Source organism: Pinus tabuliformis, chromosome 7 (assembly GCF_031772625.1).
Source record: "Pinus tabuliformis cultivar Carrire ecotype Pingquan chromosome 7, CPIR1, whole genome shotgun sequence".
NCBI lineage: Eukaryota > Viridiplantae > Streptophyta > Pinopsida > Pinales > Pinaceae > Pinus > Pinus tabuliformis.
The window spans coordinates 996,492,960-996,513,877 of record NC_142293.1 but is presented as its reverse complement, the minus strand read 5'-3'; the positions used below and the strand labels follow the sequence as shown (position 1 = coordinate 996,513,877).

Here is a 20,918-nt window from a genome sequence, read left to right as displayed (position 1 = left end):
TTCAGAGTCCCATGTTGTGTCCATATGCAGCACTTCTTAGTTGGAGATATAACTGACAAGTCTACAACCAATGTTTCAGTGGGCACCTGACAAACTCCAACAGCAAATTTCTCATCTGAAATTTTTTATGCATCAGACAATGTTATAGAAGGCACTGACGGAAATAAATGATCGATTATTTGTTGACTTTTAAATTTTGTTTAGATGTTGTTAGTGCTACCATTGATGAATAAATTCAAACCAGCAACACATGAACACGAAGGGATAGCCAACAAGGAATGGAGCCAGACCCCCAATATGCTTCTGACAATGGTCAGTGCAGCTACACTGCTACCTGGAGCTACATATGTGTTCCTAATTTGCAGTCTACCAAGGCAACTGAAAACCCCTGAATACAAATTCCACGCAGCACAATGATGTTCAACCAGCCAGTGCCAAGCTCAGAAGCCCAACCAAGCCACACCAATGCCATTGGGGAGGACCCTTGAAACAGGGTGCATTTTCATACGAAGACCAGAGAGTTTCTGCTTAAACATGATGTTCAACCAGCCAGTGCCAAGCTCAGAAGCCCAACCAAGCCACACCAATGCCATTGGGGAGGACCCTTGAAACAGGGTGCATTTTCATACGAAGATCAGAGAGTTTCTGCTTAAACTATTGTCATTCGTGCATCACAATATCTTTCTTGAAGCAGCGCCATACCCTGCAATGATCAATTCACTTGATATGAGAGAGGGAAGGACGTGAGTTTGGGTGTGAAAGGTCTCATAGATCCCTTCTCCTGCAATGATCAATTCACTTGATATGAGAGAGGGAAGGACGTGAGTTTGGGTGTGAAAGGTCTCATAGATCCCTTCTCCAGCTTGAGACCCATTAATATCGTTTCCATTTGGTTCAAGCGACCAATTCATAGCCAAGTGTAAGGATGATTCAAACCTTACGGGAGAACTTCCAAAATTACCTGGCCTTTTATCGAAAGAGTCCCCCCATTTGTTTCTGAAAGAATGTAATTTGACATCTTGACCGCTGACTTCAAAGTGAACTTTAAATCGAGAAAAAATTTCATGCTTCAATCCAATTCTATGAAATTGCTTCTCCGGACTCAATCAATCATATTCACGACCTGATTGCCTTAAATTATTATTCTCTTGCACTTGTAGACCATGATCCCTTCAAAGCAACTCTTTATGAGCACTTGATGGAGGCTTTCCTGGAAACAAGGCAATATCAGAAGAATAGCGAGATACTGATTTTGACTGCAACTCTGGAGAGCTAATTCTCCTGGACGACTTCAAAACAGAAGCTCTTTCATCATCTATAGATCTTTGAAAATTCTCACAGTTTTGCAGCTAAGCCATTGATGGAGCGTGATCCAAAAGCTTTTGTTTCAGGTGAGAACTTTTGTTTGTCAATACAGTGTCTGCCATTTGTCATAACATTGCCACAACCAAAATCTGAACAGAGACACCTGAGCTACTACTATGGCCTGCAGAAAGGTAGTGATCTAAAAAGAAGTGCTACCAAGACCAGAGCTCCTGTACCAGATAGCATTGTTGGCAGCTCCAGTACTTTCTGCAACTTCTGGATTTTCCTCCATTGATCTCACCCGATGATTATGAAGGTGACTGTATTTTTGAGCTAAGACTTCTGTGATCCATAATATTATAACAGCATCTTTCGGAAAAAATCACATAAGATATATTCTTATCGATGCGTTTCAATCCAGTCAGTGTGGTTCATCTTCAGGATAAGATGAGGAACCAGATCCGGGCAATGAAATAAATAGGATGTAGAGAGCTGTTTACTAGCCGTTAGCGAGTAACAGCTAGTTTGACTAAGGGCAGAGAAAAGATTTGACAAAAAGTTAAGGTAAATAAATAATTTAAAATTTTTATTATTTTTATGAAAACATTAAAAGCAGTTATAATAATTAATTTATTAAACCCTATATAACCCTAATAAATCTTAATTTATATCATATTAAAAAATTTATTTCAATCCTCAAATATTAACTAATAAAATTAAATAGAGAGAATCAATAAAAATAATAGAAGGAAGATTTAAACAAACAAACAAAATGGTTATAGCAGGTCACAAGGTCTTAGGGCTTTTCTAAATGCTGAAAAAGTTCCTAAGAATAAGATTGAACCCAAGGATTGGTCTTCTAGGGTTCATCTTCCTTTTATTCAAGGAACTACGGATAGAAGTGCTAGGGTCTTGAAAAAACATAAGATTCATTCCTCCTTTAGACCCCTTAACACTATTCAGAGTTCTCTTCGTTCAGTTAAAGACCCAGTTAACCCTAAGGATGGGAAGGGTGTTTACATCATTCCCTGTTCCTGTGGAACTCCTTATATAGGGGAGACTAGTCGATCTATTAGCCAAAGGATTTGTGAACACGCTGCAGACATCAAGCATGGGAGGTCTCGCTCCTCTGCTTTGGCCGAACATGCAGAAAAAACCAATCATCACATCTGCATCGAAGAGGCTAGGGTCATTGCGAGGATCGACCATTTTCATCATCGTAAATTTAGGGAGGCCCTAGAGATTGAACAGTGTCCTATTAATCTAAATAGGGACGATGGTTGGAGCATCAGCAAATGCTGGATTCCTGCACTTTCTTCCTAAATTGTATATATATATATATATATATATATATATATATATATATATATATTTTCTAGATATTCCATTAGACATTATTAATATTTCTTTTTATTTTTATATTATTATTGATCCTCTCTCTTTTATTCTTAATTGGTTCTATTTTTTAATTTTATTAGTTAAGATAGATTTTTTTATATTATTTAAATTAAGATTTATTAGGATTAAAAAGAGTTAAATTTAAAACTCCTTTAAAAATTAAAAATTAAAATGATTTTTAATTTTATAATATTATTGATCCTCCCTCTTTTATTTTTAATTGATTCTCTTTATTTCATTTTATTAATTAAGATAGATATTTTTTTGTTATATTTTTTAAATTAAGATTTTTTAGGATAAAAAAGAGTTAAATTAAATCAATTATTACAACTCCTTTTTTCAAAAAAAAAAATGATTTATGTCCGTAAACGCTTTTATTTTCTTATTATAATTCCTCAAGATGAGGAATTTTATTTTATTTTTTTTATTATTTTTTTTAAATCTTCCTTCTATTATTTTTATTGATTGTCTCTATTTAATTTTATTAGTTAATATTTGAGGATTGAAATAAAAAATTTAACATTATATAAATTAAGATTTATTAGGGTTATATAGGGTTTAATAAATTAATTATTATAACTGCTTTTAATATTTTCATAAAAATAATAAAAATTTTAAATTATCTATTTACCTCAACCTTTTGTCAAATCTTTTCTCTGCCCTTAGTCAAACTAGCTGTTACTCGCTAACGGCTAGTAAACAGCTCTCTACATCTATTTATTTCATTGCCCGGATCTGGTTCCTCATCTTATCCTGAAGATGAACCACACTAGCTGGTTCGGAACGCGTCGATAAGAATATATCTTATGTGATTTTTTCCGAAAGATGCTGTTATAATGTGACAGTATGTCTAGCTCAACCATTGAGAGCAGGATGACCTCTTTCATACAAAATCACGTGCAAAAATCCAAACCCTCTGATGTAACACAGCAATTTGCAAGCTTTGCACAAGTGATCAGAAGGACAAATTTCCCCTTTACAGCAAAAGCTTTGGCGGGCTTTTACTTTTGGTCCCTTGCTGGGGTTGGCTTGGAGAAAGTCTTTGACATCTTGATTTTGCAAGATTTTTCCACAACATAATCTATCTTTGGAAGGCTATTTCCTAGCTATTATATGCTATTGCATGCTGTAAATCTGCATAAAATAAAATCCCTAGTTTATAACAGCTTTCTTTTCCGTTGGGAATCGGGATTGGTGGAAAGTGTGCTTGAATACTTGTAACTCTTATCTTAGCCTTCAAGGCTTGGCCAGTACTTCCCCCATAACCATTGGACTCTTATCATCTCTGAACGCTCCTTTGTTGAAGATCTGTTTAGGTGATTGATCTCTAAGTCCCTTAAAGAGCCATTTGGCTTGGAAATCTAGTCATCTGACCTCTAATTCTTGCCCGGGAAGCCTCCTTTGTGGGGATAATATCCACCACTAAATAGCAGTACAAAGGCCACTAAGGTGACAGTGTTGGCTCATCTCATTGTTGCCATGAAACCTAGGTTGCCTGGTGAGGATTTGCACTAGGCTCGCTAGATTTTGTGGTAACAAGTATCCCCACTTGAGCAAGAAATTAATCCTGAGCAGAGCATAAGAGACTGCAAGATTTTCTGTTCTTTTGTGTTCATGTATGATATTCTATCTGTTCCTGTATGAAAATTCTGTGTGATTATTTGCACCAGAAGCTGTAACAGACCTGATGGGTTGTTACAAATTGTCACATAGACAGTTTAAAGTGAAACAGGTAAATATAACATAGGGTAAAAGAAAATATATTAAATATACAATGGAAAATCTTATGTCATCCATATATATTTAGTTTTCCATTCTCCATATGGCATAATTGTTAGGCAAATCATCATTAGATGCATACCAAATTCCAACTAGTCATAAATATTTTCACCAATCTCTAGCTAAGCCCCTCAAGGCTAAAACAGGAAAAATAACTCGTTCATTCAGAATGAGGGTTTATGCCCTCGTTTCTGTGAACCTGCCTATGATATTTTTGTGCAACAACATTTTCATCTCATCACGTTCCATTGTATTAAGACATTGATCAACTTGTTCAATCCCTTGAAAAAAGGAAGAGTGTATACTTATACCATAAAGCTTGGCAAGGTTTACATTTTTTAGATGTCTTACTTTTTACCTGCGTCCTCTCTTTTAGGGCTATCCCCTCTCTCCAACAATGACCTAATATTGTGGAGTTCAGCAATTTTTTTCTGTAAGCAAAGCCTGCATGTCTTGCTGGAGCTTTGCAGCAGTTTCCTGTAATTGCAGCACTTCCATATCTATTTTTGAGCAGGCGAGAGCCAACAACCAGCTTGGATACCACCGTTAGAGGATTGGTCTTCCTTACACCAACACATGGACAGCCATCCAAAATTGCACAATAATATACATGTTTGAGCATGCCATGTAATCCTACTAGAGTATTATATGTATATAATTACTCAGGCATGCATGTCTGTATGGAGGGCAAATTCTGTGCATTTTTTGAAAGTTATATGGCCGGCTCCTAGACCTCTCCAAGGTACTATAAATATCAAACCGATCACACACCATGTACATTTTCCCCTCCCAACACAAGGATTGGCTAAGCACCACTCCATCTTATCCATGTGACTCCCAGTACAAGACCTCTCCTTTGAACCCTTCGCTCTTCCTACACAAGTAAACAGTTATGGTTGGTTCCCTTATAACATACCTCGTTGGATTTTTATTTCTCGTTGTGCTGCCAAGGAGAGTTATCTGTGTGTTCAAGATGCCTTTAGTCATATATCTCAGACAAATATCTAATTCATGTCATAGTGCTAACATACAAGCTCTAGCTACCAATATCTATTAACTAGGTTGGTTCACGTGACTAGCATGAGCCAGTACAACCATCCATGTTAACAATGCATTCCAAATTACATTACTGTAAAGCCCCTTTGGCAGCCAAAAAATTGTTAGGTTTTAACTTTTTATTTTGTAATTATTATGACAGATCAGATAGACAGAGCAGGTGGATTTTTTTTTATGTTGATGTAATGACTTATTATACATTCAGCCATTTTGACAGAATGTGCTGTGTGTGGCAAACACACACCTGCACAAGCCACCAAGGACTGGACCTACGTCAATCATGTGGGGAGCTTTTCTCCTGGGGCAGACCTGCTGCAATGGGACCACCCATTATCAATGGAAATCTTAATATTTTGCACCAAAAACACTTGACCCTTTCTTGTAAAGTTGCAAATTAACACCCCAATTTCAAGAATAAGCAATTGAACCTCCCCCTAACCTCGTAATATAGGGGATATTTGAAAGCAAAGTGATTCTTGAACTTGATATCCTGAAGATGGCACAACTGACAACTCCTTGCAGACCATGTGATCTGGTGACTTGTCTCAACCCATAAATGGTTGAACCATACTTGCAAGTTGCAACTGACCAAGGGGGATCCTAACACTGTGCACCTAATGCCATCGATTGAATTCAAGCACAAAAACAAGACCATCCTACACCTGCATGAAATGCTCATAATAAAATACCATCCAAGGGATAAAATTCTAAGGGGGGACCCAAGTGCTCTAAATGTACACTTGATAGATGCCATCCCTAATAGCTAGGTTGAGCGCTCCAATGGGGAGGAGAAGACTGGCGACATTCAAAGGCTATCTAAAATAAACACACTATAAAAATTCCAATGGGCTCAAAAAATGAAGTGACCTTTGAGAACTAGCTTGGTTTATGCCCAAAATGGGCAATCTCCTCAAAAGAGCAGACAGCAAGATAGGGATATCCATCCCAACAAAAGCCATAGTTCCCTAAAGTGCAAATCTTAGAGAAGAAGAAAATAAGTATGAGAATGCTCTCCATGAGTAAGGATAAACCCCAAACTCACCCTCGACGATGGCATGTGGGACCATCTATTTCCAATAGATCATACTCTAGAGCATGATACTTTGCACCGTCTTGACATGACACAATTCATGGAGGATTGATATGGACCCCAAACCTCAACCACATAAAGAACTGTGGGTTTGATGATGATGTCAAAGAGGTAAATTTTCATACGGATGTCCTGCAAATGAAAATGAAAACATTGGCAGTCTAGCAAGGCCAAGGAACCATACCATTAGCAAGATAGGGTTGGAAAGCAAGCTTTATGGTTAAACAATGGTCTTTGAGTGTGAGAATTCTTTTAGGGACCTATTTTCATTTCAAGTAGAGAGTGCATTTTTGTCGGCCTTATAATGCCCTTATCCCAATTGATCCACATCATAATCTTCGTCTCCTTGCTTATGTATATCTCAAAACCACAAAGTCAATGTTCAATATCCCAAACACATGTTTTCTTTGCAAGATCAAAAGGATCTTCCAATCCCATTGGTTGCAGCTATGTTGTTGTCTAACTTGTTGGCTCTTGTCTCTACTACTCCACACAATCATCCACCCCCAATCCTTGAAAGCTTGTTTCTCCTATGAGCAATAGCTTATTCCAATCTCAATAGTCTATTGGCATAGGGACAAGAATTCACACATGTGAAACACCTCTTGCATAGAGAACTTCAAGAAAAATATAATTTTAGGTATCAGATTCTTATACTTAAGAAAGGAAACATTTGGTAAGCCAAAAATGGAAATCAAATGTATTAAGCTTACATGTTGACATTTTTTTTCTTTAAAAATAAAATGTGACTATTGATGTCAAATTATCATGGAAAGTACTGTGTTCATAAAAGAGTGTATGTAAATGCGTGCACATTCACTCGGATCATTCCTTATCTCATCAAATTTTGAAAATGCAGTTTATACCGCTATCCATGTCCATTGTCCCCTTTGAATTATCTTCAATTAAAAAATAAAATATTAACCAGATAATATGAATATTAGCTTAACATACTACTTGATATTTTTAAAAAAATATATCACTAACAATTTTTATTTTTTTAAATGCTATATAAAAGTCAAAGCTATTGTATAAGTACCAAAATTGCTCAGTATTATAAAATGAATAGACTGACATAATTTTTTCATGGCCCCAAGGGTTAGTTTAGTTGGTCAAGTCCCTGTCGTTAAAGCACCTATGCTAGTGAGAGGTCACGGGTTAAATTCTCTCGACACTCTTAGGGTCAAGCTCCATGGTTGAGCCAACAGAAACTGCTCCTTTCAGGTAGATCTGCCTGGTACAATTATTTCGTGGATGTAGCAGTCACTGATCTCCGGGGACCGTGAAACACATAGAATAATAGATTGACATAGAGACATAGCGACGAGCTAGCTATGTGTGGATGTGTATCTATGTATCTCCTAGTGTCTGTTTCATTCAAATCTCTTTTCTGCTGAGGAAAATGCCTTTATATGTAGCTGACACTAAATTGACACTGCCTACACATCAGAGTGTCCATCTAGTCTGCATGATTCATGATCAAAAGTTTCTTTGAGCATTATAGATAAACTAGTTGATAACTTCAGGAAATTCAACCAGATTCAGAAAAAGCAGTGTCCTTACTTTAAGTTTCTTAAGCAACTCAGTAGCTGTAGTATCACGTTCTTGTACATTTTGGAAAGTAAAGAAGGCACTTGCTCCATAGGCAGGCCCAAATCCAGTTGCATTTCTAAAATTATTATCCTCTTCCTTGAAAAATATTTCCAATCCAATCTGTCTTAATGCATGCCGCCTCGTTGCCACTGAAATGATTGAACTTAGAGGCTGTAAGCGCACTGGACTGTCATCATTAAGATTGAACAATGGCTGCAAAAACAAGACAGCACATCAATACGTACAGCAAGCCATCTTTCATAGAGAAGCAAGATAAGTCATAATCATTGCTACTTTTGCAACTTTGTCTGACCTGGACTGCAAGCCATGGATAAAAACTCAGTACCAAAGCATTAGTAGAGAAAATGTCTCCATGCGAGTTGCATATCAAATTAAAAAGAAAGTGAGACTGAATACTTGTACAAGATATCCTTTGATGAGAAGATCTAAACATGTCTCCTTGCCAATTAGGATCATTTTTCAGTAATATCCACATAGGTAAAATCACACTCCACAAGCACTGGGAAAATGGTCAACTTGTTAATTCCTTAAAAGGTTAGAAATAATTTTGTTTTCTTGCAAAACTTAAGCTTCAACTTTGCACATCCCATGTGAGGCATAAATTCAAAATCTATGGAATCATTTTGTCTGTGCTATTTTATTTAACTAGCATTCAAGTCTGGTCAGACTGCTGCATTTCAGGTATGCGTTAATTTTAAATATCTCAGAGATAAGCTCAAAACACAATCTTAACTTCCTATTTCTCAAAAGTGTTCAACCTTTCTACAAAAGTTTTGAAGTCTGATAATTAGGATGTTGAATATCAGTAGACCTCTCTCTCTCTCTCTCTCTCTCTCTCTCTCTCACTCTATAAATTTATATGTACATAGATATGATTTGGGAAATTATAGTCCATATTTTCTACAAAACCTTGTATCGAATCTTGTCCTGTGGATCTTATCTACTAGATCCTTATTAGCATAAGCATAATCCAAATGCCACAAATAGAGCAAGGAATTTTTGCTACTGTTACAAATTTGTCATAACCAGTGTATTTATTGTAAAAGAGAGAAATCTTGTTAGGGGTTTATCAACCCCAATATTAGCCCCTTGAAAACTGGAGGGTTAAGAGCCACCCAATTTTTATCAGGCTGGTGTTCAAAGTTAACTTTCAGAGTTTACTATCAGAGTCAGCTTCACACAGGTCATAGACAATTGTCATAGAGGTCAGATGCAGGATTTTTCAGTGATATGAGCCTAATTCAGAGTCAGAGACATTTAAGTTTTAACAACCACTTTCATCAGTTTTGGAGGACACTATTATTTTTAGCAGTTGGAATTCAGAAGTTTGCATGTCAGAGGTGATTGCATATTTGAGATCCTTGTGAGATGATGATTCCAATGGGCTTTTTCTGGGCAACATGTGAGATACCGCTATTTTTAGCAGTGCCTATAGGCATACCATATTTACCAGGATTCGAAACTTTTCACCTTTTCCTTTTTTTAGGGAAGACTGCTATTTTCATCGTGACTATTTGTAGCGTGTCTATTCATAGCAGGTGCTCTCCATGCAAGATGAGAAGTGGAAGCAGGTGGATGCGCTGCATAGTACTGACATGGCAGTGATGTGGCAAATCAGCCATCTCATCTCAGGGCACTTTGTTGGACTGCTTCACTTGACCTTACTCATGTTGAGTCATCTTCAGTTCAATCCAATTTAGTGCAAATGAGCTCGCATGAGGCTGCCTTATTGAACTTCAGTGATTGATCCTTAGTAATGTGGAGAAAGCGCATGGCCCTTGTCTACTTCACTCCACCTCACTCAAAGTGCATGAGAGAGTTAATCTAGAGTGCATGGCCTTCTCTCTCTCTCTCTTCAATCTACTCCACTAGAAAGGATGCATGAAGGACTCAAAGAGTGCATGAGTTTAGCTCTAGATCAAGACTCTTAACTCCACTTCTAACAAGGCACATGGGAGAGTTCAATTGGACTTGTTTGAGTTCACTCCACTCCCTTCTAATAAGGCGCAGGGGTTAGATGCATAAGATCTCCTTCACATCACCTCACCTCATCATGAGTTAACAAAGGCATATTGCATGAGGTTGACATCTCCTTTAGGAGGAGAGTTCTATAAAGTGATGTTGAATGGCCATTGTTTGGCAGAGTTCTCTTGAGAGTTGGTCAACAAAGCTTCATTTACATCATTTCACTTTCTGTGATATCCCCAACTAAATAAATTTTGCAAAGTATAATCCAATTTTGCACTTTTGGCATTAGAGATGAATTTTGGTACCTTGGATGACTTAGGAAAAGTGGGTGGAGTAGGCCCCACTTTAATTTTGGAGGTCAAAGGAGGCCATGTGCATTAGGAGAGACAGGAAATCGAAGTTTTAGTGGAATGTGGGGGCCACCAAGAAGACCATTCGAACCACCAAGGGAAGAGGTCGAATTAGTGGATTGTGGGGGCCACCAAGGGAGGCTACGGGGTTGGAATACTTAAGGGAGCAGAGGAGGATTTCACACTATCTTTTTGTTGAGAAATCAGTGCTTATAGGAATTAGGGTTTGATTCTTTTTTCTTGATAATTACTTGTGAATAATGTTGGCTTATTTTACTTCATTATTAGTTTATATTTCATCAAGCAATTACCAAATTATATGTATATGAAGACCACAAGAACAAGAGACACAAGATGTAGGCGCTCAGCCAAGGCAAAACCCCTTCAAGGGGAAAACCTAGTCCAACTCTTCCACTAGTAGATTCAAATCAAGATGAGACTCTCCAAGACCTCTTAGACCTAGACAAAGACCTCCTCCAACCACCAAGTCAGCCCTTCCCTTCAATAGATGATCCCTGTCAAAGTCTCCAAGTAACAGCTCCCCAGCAGCAGCTTCAGTCCAGAATTTCAGCCCCCAGTTTCAAAATTTCAGACCTGCAGTAGACACAAAATTTTGGCCCCAACAACTACCCAGAAACTTCGCATGTGTGAGAGATAGATAGCCCAGAAACTCGAATTAGGTCTTCCCAACAAATTTTGTCCTTCTCTAGCTACTTCACTCTCTTTTCTGCCTCTCTTCCTTGAAGATCGAACTTGTTGAGTGAATGCTCCAAATAGGTCGAACTACCTCTCTATATATAGCCTTTCTGTTGGGTCGAATTGCCCTAATGTAGGCCGACTTCATGGGGACAAGGCCAACTTGGTGTGGAGGTGACAAATAACCTTTTTGACTCAAAAATAATTATTTTTACATGATACAAAAGCCCAAGAAGGGTCTAATAAAAATGACAATGACTTAAGACAAAACCTAGAAGCCTTCAATGGAGGCTTTGACCTAGAAAACATTGGCCCAAGCATGAAACCCATGCTTTAATAAGTAATTTTCTTTAATAATTACTTTTCTTTTGACAAGTAAAATTATGAATAGACGAATACCGACACTATTTACATTCTTCAACACTCCCTCTTAACTAGGGAGGTATTCATAATTACATACATATAAGAGTACATGGAAGATCTCAAAATGAAAAGAACTATGAAGAGTTCTAGCACAATCAGTGCTACAGATTAGATGCCTGACCAGGGTACTCTAATTGGGTGGGACTAAGATGGACTCAAGCTTTACCCACTCTAGATACCATCAGGCGTTTAATCTTTACCATCAACCTAGGGATCTAGGCGTGTATCCAAGGGAGGAGCTCCATGACCAACGCCATTTTCCCTACTTCGGGATCTAAACATCAACACATAGGCCTGCGAGATGTCCTCCCAAGCATCTTGCCATAAGATGCTTCATCTCTCCTTATCAACTAAATCTGCAACATCAACCAACCCAATCATGCTTTTAAAATATTCAAACTTCTTATTCGGAAGGATTTCATCGACACATCAGCTACCTGTCCATCTGTCGAAATATATTGTAGCTTCACGAACCCATCTTGTACCAAACTCCTAATGTAGTGGTACTTGTTGTTTTATAAGCTTTGTCCTTGCATGGAATGCGGGGTCTTCAGACATCTTGATGTTGCTTGGATTATCATAATTTATCACTGTAGGATTCAAAGGGTTTCCAAACAAATCTGACAAGAGTTTTCTTAACCAAACAGCATCCTTTCCTACTTCACATGCAGCAAGTAGCAACATATTCTACTTCAACACTACTTAATGCAACAGAATCTTGTTTTCTACTCATCCATGAAATTATTGCAAATCCCAAACTGAAACATCCATCAGTAGTGCATCTTCCATCAATCTCACTGCCACCCCAATCGAAATTGCTAAAACTTGTTAACTTGACTTCATTTCCATCATGCTTTAGACAGTGATGTATTGTTCCATGTAGGTATCTCAAAATATGCTTGGCAGTTGTCCAATGGTCATGACAAGGATCCAATTGAAATTGACTAAGAACATTTACAGCGAAACATATATCAGGTATCGTTTTTACCAAGTACACCAGAGAACCCACCAACTTACGATAGCTAGAAGGGTCGACGAGACTAGAGTCGAAGCTTCTCAACTTCTTCAGATTAGTGATCATGGGAGTAGTCATAGGCTTGGAATCCATCATACCAAATTTTTGTAACATCTTGATTATGTATTTACCTTGACCCAAATATATCTCATCGAGTTTCTACCAAACTTCCAAGCCCAATTAATAGTGCATGAGTCCCAGATCTTTCATCTGAAATTCAGTTGTCGACATTTTCTTGCATTCTAGTATTCTGCGCTCCACACCTGCAATAAACAAATCATCCACATATAGTAGTATAATGACTGGTTCATTCTTCACCACCTTAATGTAGAGGTTTGCATCGGCAGAACTATGACAAATCCAATTCTTAAGAGATATGCATCCATCCTTGCATACCATGCCCTAGGAGCTTGCTTCAAGCCATATAGGGCTTTCTTGAGTCTGCAAACATGTGTATCTTTGTTATTTATTTTGAAGCCTTCCGGTTGTTCAATGTATACTTCTTCATCAATGGTTCCATTTAGAAATGTTGTTTTGACATCCATTTGATGGATATTCCATCCCATAGTAGCAGCTAGCAAAACCAAAGATCTTATAGTAGTATACCTAGCAGTAGGAGCAAAGGTTTCTTCATAGTCTATACCTTCCTTTGTGAGAAACCCCTTGCAACGAATCTAGCTTTGTATTTGTCTATGCTTCCATCAACAACATGTTTGATTTTGTAAATCCATTTTGAGGTGACAATCGATTTGTCACTTGGTCTAGGAACGATTTCCTAGACCCCATTCTTCATGATGGATTGATATTCTTCTTGCATTGCCTTCTTCCATTCTTTTTGATGAGCAGTGTTGCACACTTTTTGTCAAAGTTCCAAGGAAGCAGATATGCCAAAGATTTTTCAATGATCGGATCATTTTTCAGCAATTTATTGAGTCATTGTAAACACATTCTGCAAGTTTATAATGTAAATGATGCTAGTAAGACCGTGTGTGTGTGTAACAACCTAGGTAAGCCTATTATTTTGGCAAGAGTTTCATCCTACGAGGCTTTTCGTCTCACTAATTCATTTGTGTTTCTAAAAACAGATGGTCGGCAGAGTTTTTCCCTCCAACCTCACCCCAAAGCTAAGGTGGAATTCTTCGTCAAAGTCTTAGGTGAGTCTTAGTGTTCTAGTCGAGACTTATGTAAAAATGATTTGGGAATAATTTAAGCTAATCAGCTAAATTATTTTATTACAAATCACTTGGTCTACTAGATCATATTGTGTCGCAAAATTGGTATGTAATTTGAGGGTCTATACTTAACGGGTGTTCCCACTTTGAGGGTTGAATTTGTAAAAATCTTATGTAAAAAATATTTTAGTGCATGGTCCCTCATACTTAGACACCATGGCTAAAATAATAGAGGATGGAAAAAATTATTAATCCCTTCAAGTGTCAATTAATTAAATTTTCTAGCAAAAATAAATTAAAATCCTAAGCCGGAAATTTAATTAATTAGAGTCAAAATTAAATGTCTAGAAAAATTAAATTCTCCAAGTGGAAAAATTTGTGGGTCTCAAAGGAATTATTTTTTGGAAGTCCCCCACCAAGGGAATATTGGAAATTCAAGATATATTGGACCCTTGGACCTTGGTGGTTAAGTCAAAGTCAATTTTTTTAGAAAATTAGCTCAAAATAATTAATTTTGAGCTAATAAAAATGGATTAAACGACAAATTCAAAAATTCCTCAAAAATAATTATTTCAACAGTGGAGATTAAAAGATGATCAAATATTTTTCGACGACCGAGATTATTTTGACGAGGATCAAGCCAACTAGCCATTATTTCTCCACTTGGAGGATTTACCTATAAATTAAAGAGTCATTTGAGTCTCAAACCGTCTGATTTTTGGCCAAAAAAATTCTGCAGAAAAAAACTATTGTAATGCTAATGTCCCGCTGGGAATGTTTTATGAATCATAATAAAGACTTTGGGGTGCAGTTCATGTTCATTGTTCATTGATTTGTGGTATGTGCTGGGTACGGGCTTTCCTATATTGTGCTGAATATTTTTTAAAAAAATTGTTTTTCATTAGATAGGGATAAAATCATTCTATTGGTAGATTGTCGGTTTATATTAGGTGATCTAATTCGCCATAAGTCTAACAAGCTTTTCTTGAGAAAATATAGTGTTTACAAGTTCCCCAGTCCTTGGGCTCCAAGTTCACAAACTGTGGGCATGAACCGACCTTGTTTGGACTTCAAATATTTTTATGGTTGATCTAACTTCGCTGACGCTGTAGGTTGCATTAATATTCCAAAGTATTATTAGTTATTTATTGTTAGGCCAGGACGTAACTTCACGAATTGAATTGTGTTTTGCATTAAGATGGAACATGGATATATACATGGAGAGGAAAACTATTGGGTTTCATCTCCCAATGTCTCTTCGTCTTTCAATTCTCTTTATTTTCCTATTTACAATATTTACCTAATCCCAAAGATTAGGTGTCAACATGCCCCCCCCTTAATCTGAAGGGATGTTGGTGAGTCCAAGCATCATTCTGAATCTTTCAAATTTTTCTCTTCCAAGCGCTTTGGTGAAGATGCCTGCAATCTGCTCATTTGTGGAACAATGGCGTAGGTGGATTGCCTTGGCCTCAACATGATGTCGGATCAAATGGTATTTTGTATTGATGTGTGTCGTTCGATCATGGAACTTTGGGTTCTTGGCCAACTTTATTGCAGAAGCGTTGTAATCAAAAGAGGAGTTGAATGCACTTGTTTTTCCTGCAAATCTTCTAGAATTTTCCTGAGCCACATAATTTGCTTTGTTGCTTTAGCTACTGCCACATATTCTGCCTCAGTTGTGGAATCTGTTGGAACTGATTGTTTTCGTGATCTCCAAGAGACTGCTCCTGAACCAAAACTCATAACATAACCTGAAGTAGATACCCCGGTTTCTTTATCTCCATCGAAGTTTGAATCAAAGTATCCAATTAAGCTGAAGTCCCCCACCTATGTATACTTAAGTCCAAAGTTTTGAGTCCCCTTTAAGTACTTTAGAACACTTTTTGCAGCAAACCAATGACCCATACAAGGCTTTTGCATAAACCTGGAGAGGATTCCAACGGCGAATTAAATGTCTAGTCTGGTAGTAGTCAGGTAGTTGAAACTTCCTACGAGTTGTCTATACTTCGTTGCATCCTCAAATTATTTTCCTTCAATGGATGTGAGTGTTAGGTTTTGTTCCATTGGAGTAGCCAAAGAATTGCACTCAGCCATGCCAAACATGTTCAACAAATCTCCGATGTACTTCTTTTGAAAAAGGAATATAAACTTTGGATGTTGAGTTACTTCAATACCAAGATAGTAGTGAACATAGCCCAAATCTATCATTTCAAAACCTTTCCTCAATTCCTTCTTTATGGATGCAATGTAGCTCTCATTGTTCCCTGTCATCAGAAGATCGTCTACATACACCACAAGGAATACAACTGTTTTGCCAACTATCTTGACCAACAAAGTTGCATCATCAAGATCATAATGTTTTAAGTTGAGTTTCAAAAGATGCTCAGTTAATTTCTTGTACCAAGCTCGCGGTGCTTGCTTAAGGCCATACAAGGATTTTACAAGCTTGCATACTTTGTGTTCCTGACCCTTCACAACAAATCCTTCTGGTTGGGACATAAAAACATTCTCTTTCAGATCTACATTCAGGAAAGCAGTTTTTACATCCATTTGATAGACTTTCCAACCGTTCTGTGTTGCCAAGGCAAAGAGTGTCTAAATGATAGCCCATTTTGTAGTGGGTGCAAAAGTCTCCTCATAGTCAGCCTCTTCCTTCTGTGCAAAACGTTTTGCCACAAGCTTGGCTTTATGCTTGTCAAGTGAGCCATCTCCTTTATACTTGTTTTTGAAGAACCACTTGCAGCCAATGTTGCGAACATCGGCATCGGGATAAAATCGGCAAGGGTCCAGAAAACCAAAAAATCGAGAAAATCGGGAAAATATAGGTAAAAATTGGCAAACATCAGCGAAATTAAGGTACCATATAAAGATCTTTAAAATCAACAAACATTGGCTAGGCCAAAAAATCGTGATTTCGAGATAAAATTGAGATGTTATTGAGATGTTCACAACACTGCGTTGCAGCGAATTGGTTTGGTTCCCAATGGAAGATCAACCATCTTCCAAGTGTCATTCTTTACCAAGGCATCATATTCTTTCTGCATCGCTTCTTTCCATTCATCATGGGAAGTGGCTTCTTTGAAGGAAGTTGGTTTGAAATCTGTAGACAAATTCAGTTCACAATCATAAGAAACATCCATATCAACAGGTGAATCAGAATCTTCTACATCACCTCCATTTTGTCTGGTTGAGCTTCTTGTTCCTGTCTTTCCAACTTCATCAGGACGTACACTTTCCAGTGCCTTTGTCAGCCATTTTGGAGAACCTTTCTGAGATGGCCCAAGTTGCTCAGTTGACTGAATTGCGGATGAATCAAGATTTAGTCTCCTAATTCTGTCAATCACATCACTCAAAGTGTCATCAATGGTTGGAACTTCATGTGGGGGAGAGAGTGCTTCAGAAAAAGATTCCACAAATTGATCCAGTATAGGAATCCCCCCTTCAAGATGTGGAATCTCATTATCAAATTCTTGAAAAGACTTTGCATGTTTGAATCTATCCAAGCGATCAAGTTGTCGCTCAACAACATTGTCATTCTTGGAAGATTCAAGAAAGATCACATCTCTAGATATTATAAATTTTTTGTTCACTTCATCATAGAAACGGTATGCTATGGAGGTATTTGAGTACCCCAAGAAGATACACTTGTGACTCCTTGCACCAAGTTTGTTTCTCTATTCCTTAGGTATCAAAGCATAACAGGTGGAACCAAAAACCTGAGATGCCTCACTGAAGGAATGTGGCCATATCACTTTTCATGGGGAATCTTGTTTTCTATAGCATTAGATGGACACTTATTCTTTATATAAACAGCACATAGAACTGCACCAACCCAAAACATCAATTTAAAAATCTTGAAAAACATCATAGAATGTACCACATTTACGATTGTCTTGTTCATTCTTTCATCTACTTCGTTCGGATGAGGATTATAAGGCACTGCTGTTTGATGTTTGATCCCAGGTTGGCGAAGATAGTTTTCAAATTCATTTGAAGTGTATTTTTTTCCATTATCAGTGCAAATAGAGCCAATATGAGATTGTGCATCATTTTCAATGATCATATATGCACTAATATCCACACATACATATCATGAAACACCATGTCACATACATCTTTCATGAGCATCAAAAAAAAACAATTTGCACCATACCAAATCATAACTTATGGCCCTCAAAAAGCTTTAACGCACAAAGGAAAATGTAGCATGGTTAAGGGTCCATCAATATTCATCTAGGCTATCACCAATCGACTTTTACAATGCAACCACCTTTTTTATGCAACATTCAACACTTCAAACACCAGCATACCTTCAATAACCAGCACACCACACACCAGGAGATATATCAACGCACGGGCTCTAGGCAGCACGATATTATATACTGCAACAAAGGAAAATATTATATTATATATGCACAAAGGAAAATGTACCATGGTTAAGAGTCCATCAATATTCATCCCAGAGGAACAGCGCAAGGAAATAGGAGCTTGGAGGGCAAAGAGGAAGGCTGGAGAGCAGCCAAGATTGCCTATGAGCATCTGTGAGGATTGTACTGAGAGTTGGCTAGCTGTGAGAGCTAAGGCTTTGTATAATTCCTATGTATTTCCACCTTGTATGATAATACAATAGTGTGGCCAACGTAGCTTCAATAACCAACACAGCACGCACCGGGAGATATATCAACGCACGGGCTCTGGCAGCATGATATTATATACTACAACACCAAGACCTACAATGCTCCCTTTGCTTCGCTTGGCTTCCCAATAGCTGAAGCACTACGGTTACGCTGCATGGAGGCACCACAGTTATGCATGTCTTCCCCGACAACAGCGCCCTGTCATTCTCCTCTCCTCGGTGTAGTCTTCAAACCACAACTCAACAACATTCCCAGTATGCCATCAACGTACCAAACGGTGCAACATCAAATTTCTAATCTAGTCTAAGCATGAAATTTGTCACAGGGAGAGGGTGTAGCAGAGGGATATTGCGGCCAAGCACAAGGCAGCAAAGAGAACTTCACAAATTACTTGCCAAGATAACAACGAGGACGAAATATTCGTGAACAGAATGATATCCCAAGAATAGTTCATGTATGAAAAAAACGACAGGTAAATCCAAAGATGGAGAGCGAACAAGGAAATTCGAAGAAATCAAATGTGAAGGTTTGAAACAAAGAATCGACAAAGCAATCAGTGCACAGCGAAGGAAATCAAAGACAGATTTACTGTCAAGGGAGAGAGGAGTTACAAGGAGCAGAAAACTAAAAATAAGGGTTGGCTCGATACCATTTCAGGCCAGGAGGTAACTCCACAAATTGAATTGTGTTTTGCATTAAAATGGAACATGGATTTATACATGGAGAGGGAGACTATTGGGTTTCATCTCCCAATGTCTTTTCGTCTTCCAATTATCTTTATTTTCCTATTTACATGAATTTACCTAATCCCAAAGATTAGGTGTCAACATTTATCAAAGAAAATTTTATAAAAATGTATTTCTCAAAAAAAAAATCAAAACCCTTGTATATTTGTAAATTTTGTAAATAAATTTGTAAAATATATTTTGTAAATTATTTCTAATTGGGGTTTTGGGGTTTAAGATTTTTTAATATATTGGGATTTTGGGGATTTAAGATTTTTATATATATTGGTGTTTTGGGTATTTTTTATCTCCATTTTTTGCAAGTGTAATCAAGTTAAAGAGCTGAAATAGAGGTAGATCTAAGCCCTCGAGGGTAAGATCTAATCTCCAAATTTTTTTCAGCACCCGCCATTGAAGGATTTGTAATAAATTTCAAATTTGAAGCAAATTAAAAAATTTATGAAGCGAGCGTTTTATTTTTCAGCCCTCCCGGGCCCAGATCCAGCCTCTTAAGGCCCTGTGTCAACCCTAAAATCCTGTGTGTCACCTTCTTTGTCCTCCTGAAGGCCTATGTCAACCCTTAGGCCTTTCGTCCCTCCCTCCTTGGTCCTGCGTTGAGGGTTTCAAGTCACTTTTGGCCTAGTCATGGCCTTAGGAGGCCTTGGCCTCCCTCCTTGACCTTGGACGGCTACCCTTCGCGATAGTCGTGGCCTTTTCAAGCCCTTTCCTACCCTCTTCCTCCTTTGTCCTCCTCTCCAGCCTTCACTCTCCCTTCTCGGCTTCCTTTTGAGCCTTTTTGGCCCTCATTCAGCCCTAAACCCTAGCCGCTAGCTCTTAGACGGCTTTCTCCCTCCAGCGTCAAGCCTTCTTGGCTTTCTTCCGCCTCCATTGCCTCTTCCTTAGCCTCTAACCCTAGCCGCTATTCTTTCTTAGCCTTCCTCCCCTCAACGCTAGCCCCACTGGTCCTAGTGTTGACCTCTTTTGCCCATAATTTGACCTTTTTCCATTTTTGAAATTTTTGGACTAAATACTTGGTGGGTTTTGCAGGAGAAAGTTGCTCAAAATGGGTGTTTTCAGGTGCCAAGTACATTGGGCCTAGGGTTTTCTCTCTAAACCCTCTTCTACTCACTGTTTTGTTACAGTTGTAATATATTCTTCATAACAGTGAATTAAAAACCCTAAAAGTACATCTAATTGGCCAAAATAGTTCAAAAATTGCATAGTAAAATTTTCGTAAATTCTTGGCAAATTGGGCATTGAGTATCTAACCTACATTTAGTTTTTAGCTTGCTGGAATATCTCTGCATAACTAAATAATCACATCTGATATTTTCGAAACATTGCATCTTAAAAAGCTAAAAATCAATTTATTTTTTTAGTTTGGCAAGCTTACTCTAAGTTTTGGGCATTTTTTGGCACTTTTTAAAGCACTAATAACTCACTGTTTACACATTTACTTACTGCTGTAATAAGTGTTTCAGATCTGATATAATAGTTAGTAACTCATCATAAGTGGGCTAAAATTCACTAATTTACATTGACAAGTCATTAGATTACTCATTGGTCATCTTATGATTCATATGTTTGGCAATTTCCTTGTTTTGAAATAAGATATTTACTGTTGTCCCATATTGCATCATAAGTAGCTCTTCATCATTTACTTGGTTTATAGTGGTTTATGTGTTAGGCT

The 20,918-nt window shown here is 37.7% G+C and overlaps 1 protein-coding gene across 4 annotated transcripts in view; it reads right to left on the bottom strand.

The window, feature by feature from the left end:
- The window catches only part of LOC149250946 (uncharacterized), a 528,543-nt gene that overhangs the window by 402,850 nt on the left and 104,775 nt on the right, over positions 1–20,918 (bottom strand). For all 4 annotated transcript variants that reach the window (XR_016266851.1, XM_089459290.1, XM_089459289.1 and 1 more), the window contains exon 5: positions 8,192–8,434. Coding sequence is in view for 3 of the 4 variants with exons in the window: in XM_089459290.1 (XP_089315416.1) it covers positions 8,192–8,434 (243 nt within the window). In the remaining variant the exon portion in view is untranslated. The remainder of the gene's footprint in view (positions 1–8,191; positions 8,435–20,918) is intronic.